Source organism: Micropterus salmoides, unplaced genomic scaffold (genome assembly GCF_014851395.1).
Source record: "Micropterus salmoides isolate LMB-PRFRI ecotype aquatic unplaced genomic scaffold, ASM1485139v1 Ms_hic_scaffold_7, whole genome shotgun sequence".
Lineage (NCBI taxonomy): Eukaryota > Metazoa > Chordata > Actinopteri > Centrarchiformes > Centrarchidae > Micropterus > Micropterus salmoides.
In genome coordinates this window covers 11,646,724-11,653,685 of record NW_024044459.1, presented here as the reverse complement: position 1 = coordinate 11,653,685, position 6,962 = coordinate 11,646,724, and the positions used below count along the sequence as shown (strand labels likewise).

Below are 6,962 nucleotides of genomic sequence, written 5' to 3'. Positions count from 1 at the left end.
CTTTTACATTTGATTGTATTGACTATTATTTATCAAGATATTGTGACATCATTTGATTTCCCAAAGATTTGCGCAGAATCTGAAAACAGATTTGCTTCAGAGATAACTCTTCAGAGATAATTATAATATAATAATAAACTGAGCCCCAAAGTGAAACAATAAAAAATATGACGCAGGTATTTCTGGAGGACTTGTGACAACAAATAGCAAAACTCAACATTTGACCAGCATTTTTAAATTTAAATTCACTTTTTTCAATAAAGTATGCCATAATATATGATTTTTGTATTCAGATTCTCCTTATGATAAACAGGAGGTAATGTGTCATTTAAATTGGTAATAACGGTTTTCAATTACACACTGCAAACTGAATATTTATATTTCATATAAATACATTTTATTTTACCAAAATTCACAATTTCAGAATAAGATATAAAAGGTCTACAAAGTCTCAATGCCTAATTTAACTTCTATCCTAGTTAACATTTTGAATGATAAATAGTAAACATTGTCCTGTTGGTGGTTTGCTGGTATTTGTATGAATGTAAAAACCATAGTGTTTCATTAGCGGGTGCAGACTAACTTCTGACCTAAACAAAAACCTGTTCACAGTTAAACATGTCTTAACTTCAGTATAAAATGAAATGCAAGACTTTTTATTGAAAGAGTTCAGTCTTATAAAGTTTATTGACATGAGGAAAACATTGGGATAATATTTAAATACTCTACACAATAAAGTTATTAAACATGCACATGTAAAGTATAATATACTGTACATAAATATTACATTGGGAAAAAAATAATCTCTAGCTGGTCTAATTTCTGATGTAGTGTCTGTGTGTTTAAGATTTAGTTTGACCCCAAAACTCCAACTTGAGACGCCCTCTAACTGAGACAAACCTGACATTTATAGTGCAAGAAAAGACTTAATGGGAATTAATGGAATGCTCGACTCATGGCAGGTGTGGGTCTCTTCAGTATGGCTTCCACAGAGAAGGACAAAGACTCACTGGACGCCATCTTGGTCCCCACAGGCTTGGACGGAAAGTCTTTGGCGTACCGGTCAGTGATTTTGACGGTCTGAATGTCTATAGCCGAGCTTTCCCTAAACTTGCGGGCGGCCTCCTCTAAGAGCTCTTTGCAGTATGGAGCCCTATGCTCCGGCCCGGCCTCGCCGCTGTTTTTTTCACTCAGCGAGTGCTGGATGAGAGAGTGAAAGGAGTTGAGTTTCATGGAAAGCTTAGTGCTGTCTTTGCTCAGCTTGTTCAGGACTTGGCTGGAGTGTTGGGAATGAGAGTTGTTGTGGAAGGATTGTCCAAAGCTCCTCTTAGGGGGAGAAAAGGCTGAGCACTCCCTCTGTCCTCCCCGGGAGACACCCGGAGGTTTGGGATCAGCCCGTTGAGGGTCTGATGAGTCCTGCAGTGCAGCGGCTCGGGATCCTTCTAGTTTAGCAGTAAGAGCAGCCGCCGTCTCCTGCTCTGGCGGCTGGCTCTCGGCAGGCATCACCTTGGGCTCCCACACAGCACCTGGCTTCATGTTCTGCACCGCCGTGGCATTGAACAGGCACTGCTGGTACAGCAGAGCGTCACCCAGGTTGGCTGCACCGCGGGGCCACATCATGAAGCTGCCTCGTGATGGCTGCAGCGGGTAATGGCGATAGGTGGTGGCCACGCTGACGTTGGAGGAGATGAGCTCGACGTTGGCTGAGCTGGCGGGATACTGCATGGACAGATCCAGGCAGTTAGGGCCGAGGAAGTTGCATAGCTCTTTGGGCTGCGGCTCAGACTGAGTCGCGGGCGAGTAGGCCGTCTTGTAAGAGTTATATTCAGCGGCGTGGTGGACCATGTTGTTAGGGAAGAGGAGTGAAGCCGTGGCCGCCTGGCTGTTCTCCAGCAGCTCTCGTTCTTTGTACTCCCGCTCCAGCATGATGGTTTCCAGCTCCTTGTCGGCGAAGGCCCTTCTCTTCCTCATGCGATCGCTCAGTGGCGGGGGAAGAGACGGGTTGGACGCCAGGAATGGATCAGACTGCACCGGACAGTATCCTGTCATCAAAAGAACCCCTATTTAAATCAAAGTTTATGGCAGCCAATGTGTTTTGGATTATAGCTGATGTCAAGCATGCATGCAGAAACTTTCACAACACTGACAAACATGCAAACTGCAACAAAGGAGAGTTTCCAATCTAAACAGAAATCATAGTCAATAATTAAATCATCTTGGTGTGACAGTGCTGGAGATGATAATTAGTGAAATGATTGCATGCCAGCAAGTTAACAAATCCTTATAGGTGTTTTGGTGTTGTTAAAGGAAAAAATATAGAAATCCAAGACAAGCTACAGGAGAAACTGAGGCTTTATCAGAGTTAAACAGGGACTGACGATGAGCCAAGAATCAGAATCATCTAATGCAAAAGGAATAAAATATGTTGCTTTTCTCTTGTTACCTTCGAGGATGCTTTTGGCGAGCATGGTGGACGGTCGAATATGCCGCTGATAAATCGTCCTCCTCTCAGCTGGAATTTGTTTCCCAGAAATTCCTTTCTTATCCTGATAAATTGAAAAAACAAAAAAAATGACTAAAGAGGTGCTTTCAAGATGTTTTTATAGATCCTTTTAAAGTACATCATTTGTCACAGCTAAAGTCATATGTGTTTTGATAATATAATCCAACATCTTATTAATAACCTACTTAAAATATGGTTCATAATACTGTTTTTCTTACAGATATAAACAGTTAGCCTTCAAATAGGTTAAAGCTATAAATCACTATGGTTAGCAATTGAATGTGAGATGTAGGCCTACCAATTTCCCTAAAGTTAAGGATAAATAATATGTAAATACATTGATTGTTTTTGCATTTTAATGATACAAAAAGAGAGAGAAATTACAAACAATTTTCAACTGTTTTACAACTAAACCTGATTGCATTACTGTGTAATAAAAGTTAATAAAATACTATGTAATAAAAATTTCATCTTGACAAGCACACACAACAAATGACACACCCTGCGCGCACACACACACACACACACACACACACACACACGAAAAGCGTCCATCTGGTATCATCATTTAAAATACCACAACTGATGTGGTTCATTACTTTACTGCAGCAGACATTCTCAAATATTTGAATGTCAACGCAGTCAAAACACAACATCTGAGGCCCACAGACCCCAAATAGTTTTGCTTTGAGGAAATCATGGGAGATTTTTGTTGTTAAAGTAAAGATGGAAATGTAAAACTGTCTACAGTATGTTGGGGAAAGAGTACGACAGCGAGAGAAACTATGATCAGAACATTTCTTTTAATAGTCGCTAATTAAGCTGCGTCAATACGCTTTTATTTCTATATGATAATGATTGTTAATTTAGTGGGACAACATTAAGAACCCCTCAAGTATCTTGAGACACCACTACCACTGATGTTCAGTCAATCTAAGAGATATATAAGTAGTGCACGTTAAATAACTATATTAATTGCCAAACACTGACCCTTAATCTAGTCAAACTAAACTTAAATTGATACTATATCTAAACATGCATCCAAAATTGGAAGTTTAAGATTGTTTGGAAAAACAAAACAATATTTTTTTAAACAGCTATAATGCTTGACTTTAAATCCGCACAGACTCTGAGGTGGCGAACGTGTAATTCTAGTGCAGTCGAAAACAAATGCCACTGAGTAAAACTAAAATCACATGGTACTATTTGTTTACATTTGACGCCATGCAACATATCTCATTAGGGATCTTCCAGCTGTGTTTTTCTGTTTGATAATTCATGTTCACTTAACTCATAATTGATAATCAGGGTCACAATATCAGCTCTGGCTCTTTCATTTCTTCACCTGGATTATTTACTTAAATACACCAGTTCAAAAAACCAGAATTATATTTATGTTGATAGGCATATATATATGTATGTATGTATGTGTAAATATAGGCTATCAGGAAAAAAGGTTTCTCTTTTCTATCTTATTATGGTCATAAATTGTGCCCTTGATGTTGAAGCCCAAATAACTAAAAAGAGCAATTGAATATGGAGTCATGGCCAAACAGCTCAATTATGAAGATTATTTTAAAAATTACCTAATTCTCACTGAAGCAGTCTGTTGTAAGAGTGACCTTAAATAAAGTCACATTTTCACAGCAATCCAAAGGCCACAGTTCATTGTAAGGCCGGGAAATTACAGTAACTATCAAACTCTCCAAATGCTGTTGGAAATGCCATAATCATGAGTGGGCCACACATACATATGCAATAAATAATGATAATATTTCTTAAAAGATGAGTGTGTTTAAATTGAATTTACTGTATGTTTTAAAAACATCTTTACATGTTTAACATTATCCCCTCTAGCTGAGAAGTAACAGTAGGCATTTGATGCAGTGTGTATAGAAAGCAGTTATTGAGCCATTGAATTCACAGAGTAAATAAAACTGATTTATGAGAAGCAAGATCAACATCTCCTGGAAATCCCTACAGCAAATAAAGGCAGCTAGAAAGGCTTGAGGGAATACACTTGGATGCTTGAGTGCACTTGACTGGATTTGATGTTTTAATAGTGTGTTATTTTAGCATAGCCTAATCAGTAGCTTACTCAAAGGACAGCGGTATTGTCTGAGTTGAATATAAGCACTTGGGTTCATCAAAACTTTAACCTCTGGTAGGCCTAGTTTATGTACAGTTGAAAGCAGCGCTATATAACCAGCCCATGGACACACGGGCACAGGCAACACATTCACCCGCACACACACTCACACGTCCCTGTCCACACACACTAGCGGCCTACCTCCGTGGCTTGCTGCCTCCTCAGGGCCACCTGCGCCGCCATCACACGCTGTCTCTCCACCACCAGCAGGCAGTTGGCACACTGGCAGTCCCTCCAGCGGCAGAAGCGCTTGTGTCCCTTCAGGCAGGACACTACGCCGTGGTTGCGGCAGCGAGCGCACTTCGGCGTCCGGCTCAGCTTCCTCTGGTCCCCCGGACACATGCCGCTGGGGCCCGGCTTGTCGTCGCCTTTGCTGCCGTCTCCGTCGTCCTCGGAGGCGGCGGCGCCGAGCGGTGCCGAGCCGGGGCGGCTGGAGGAGTCCGCCAGGTCATCGCTCTCCGTCTCCAGACTTTCCACGTCGATTTCAAAGTCGCAACAGGCGTTGTCTGACATGTCTGCCCGAGTCCCCCGCCGACTGTCTCTATAGCCAGTTTATGTCTGGAGACAAAAAATAATTATTTAGACCTGTGAATAGGCAAATTTATCATCTCCTTACAAAATACTATAGCCAATTTTATAGCCCACTCTAAAGAATATTGCTTCCACCTTGGAAAACTAAACAAACCAGTGTACGTTATAATTTCGTTAATCCCCAATAAGCTTAATTTATTTAAATGACAGTTTTAATTAGCCCATAGGCCTATCATCTAAGGCAGATTTTGTTTTGCCTCTGATATTAACTAAATTTCTTCACACAGAAAGGGGAAAATTTCATGTAGGGGCCTAGCCTACAAAAACAACAACAAATGAATGGCTTTTTTTTATTATTGATCTGCTAAAAATCGGCTGAAAACAAATCTTCCTTAAAATCTAGAATGCGCACAGGAGAATAAGTTTTACTCAGTCCGTTACAATGTAGGCTACCATCGATATGGACCTACATGACTGCTGCAGTTTATTGGCCTATCGAAGATATTAAACTTTATTTTGTAGCCTACAACTTTTAGAAAAACGGAGTAAAGAAATATGAAAATATATTATTAGAAGCGTAAAATAAATCACGTAAAGAGACCATTATTAGTATGATTTATTACGTTAATAGTCTAACCCTACTTCTCGGTCATCGCTCCTCTCTGCATGTGCCCAAAAATATAGTCGGTTAAGTTGTTGGCAATCCATTGTTTTTTTTTCATGTAGTGATTTGGTAAAACCCCACAGAGTTTAGTAGGCTATACTGTATTAAATATTCTCCAGTTCGCTAACCAACCAGGAACAAAAACATAGTTTACCTCCAGAGGTTGATTCAGCCGTCCAGGGTTTAACAGCACTGAGCTCGTAGTTAGGACTGTGATGAATCACGCACAGACAAACACACAGTCCGGGTTTCAGAATAGGCTTGTAATTAGCTGTTAATTGAGTGGATAAATGAGTGTCACGCGCTGAACAGATCCAAGTTTCCTCTGAAGAAAAGACGCAGAGCGCCACTCCTATGAACCGCTTCAGTCTGTGCTCTCTGCCCACTGATTGGCTGCTTCTAAACACGCACAGACCAATAGAGAGCAGTTATTGACGCGGGGTGGGCGGGGGCAACATTAATTTTCCTAAACGGTTAACAGTAATTTCATTAGGCTTAACTTTCCTTAGTAACGAATTTAATTTTCAGAAGGGTAATAGATTCTGGAGCTACAAAACAGTAGGCTATAAAAAGTAGGCCTACTGGCTACTGTCGTTTTGCTTCCTGATTTAATGAAGATATTACAGCCCCCATATATTTAGCTAATCATCTAAATCTAAGCTGGCTTGAAGTGACCGTTCTCTGCATGCCATCAGTGGCTCCTTTGTCTTTTTTATGGATGTGTAGGCCTATAGCATAATGGATGTCATATATTTTTTAGTTGACCACCGGAGAGAAATCGTTTTTCCTAAATTAGGCCTATTATTTTTTTGATAGGTTAAGTATGGCGCTGTTGCTTAATTCTAATTTGCTACTGAACATCCAGTCTATAAACGAATTATTGATCAACAATGAGCAGAGTCTATATCGCAACAACACCTTATTGCCGTTTTAAAGATGCCATCCGGCCTGATCTTTCAATGGAAAAAACACACATATATATTGACCTTTTCATATTAATTTTTCATGCATTCCATAATCCAAAATAGCCTATTTATTTTTAATCCAATGGTCACCCAGGAATTAATTTAAAATTCGTTGACAATGTTAGCCTAATTGGAGGGCCTTTTGATAAT

The 6,962-nt window shown here is 40.1% G+C and overlaps 1 protein-coding gene across 1 annotated transcript; it reads right to left on the bottom strand.

Moving 5' to 3' along the window:
• Positions 1-653: 653 nt before the first annotated feature.
• Positions 654-6,189, bottom strand: dmrt2a (doublesex and mab-3 related transcription factor 2a). Its single transcript, XM_038704211.1, has 4 exons — positions 6,002-6,189; positions 4,794-5,210; positions 2,444-2,546; positions 654-2,042 (listed from the first exon to the last, which is right to left on the bottom strand). Exons 2-4 carry the CDS (start codon positions 5,163-5,165, stop codon positions 937-939), a joined length of 1,581 nt encoding a protein of 526 aa, XP_038560139.1. The 5' UTR covers positions 5,166-5,210; positions 6,002-6,189; the 3' UTR covers positions 654-936.
• Between the last annotated feature and the right edge of the window lie 773 nt (positions 6,190-6,962).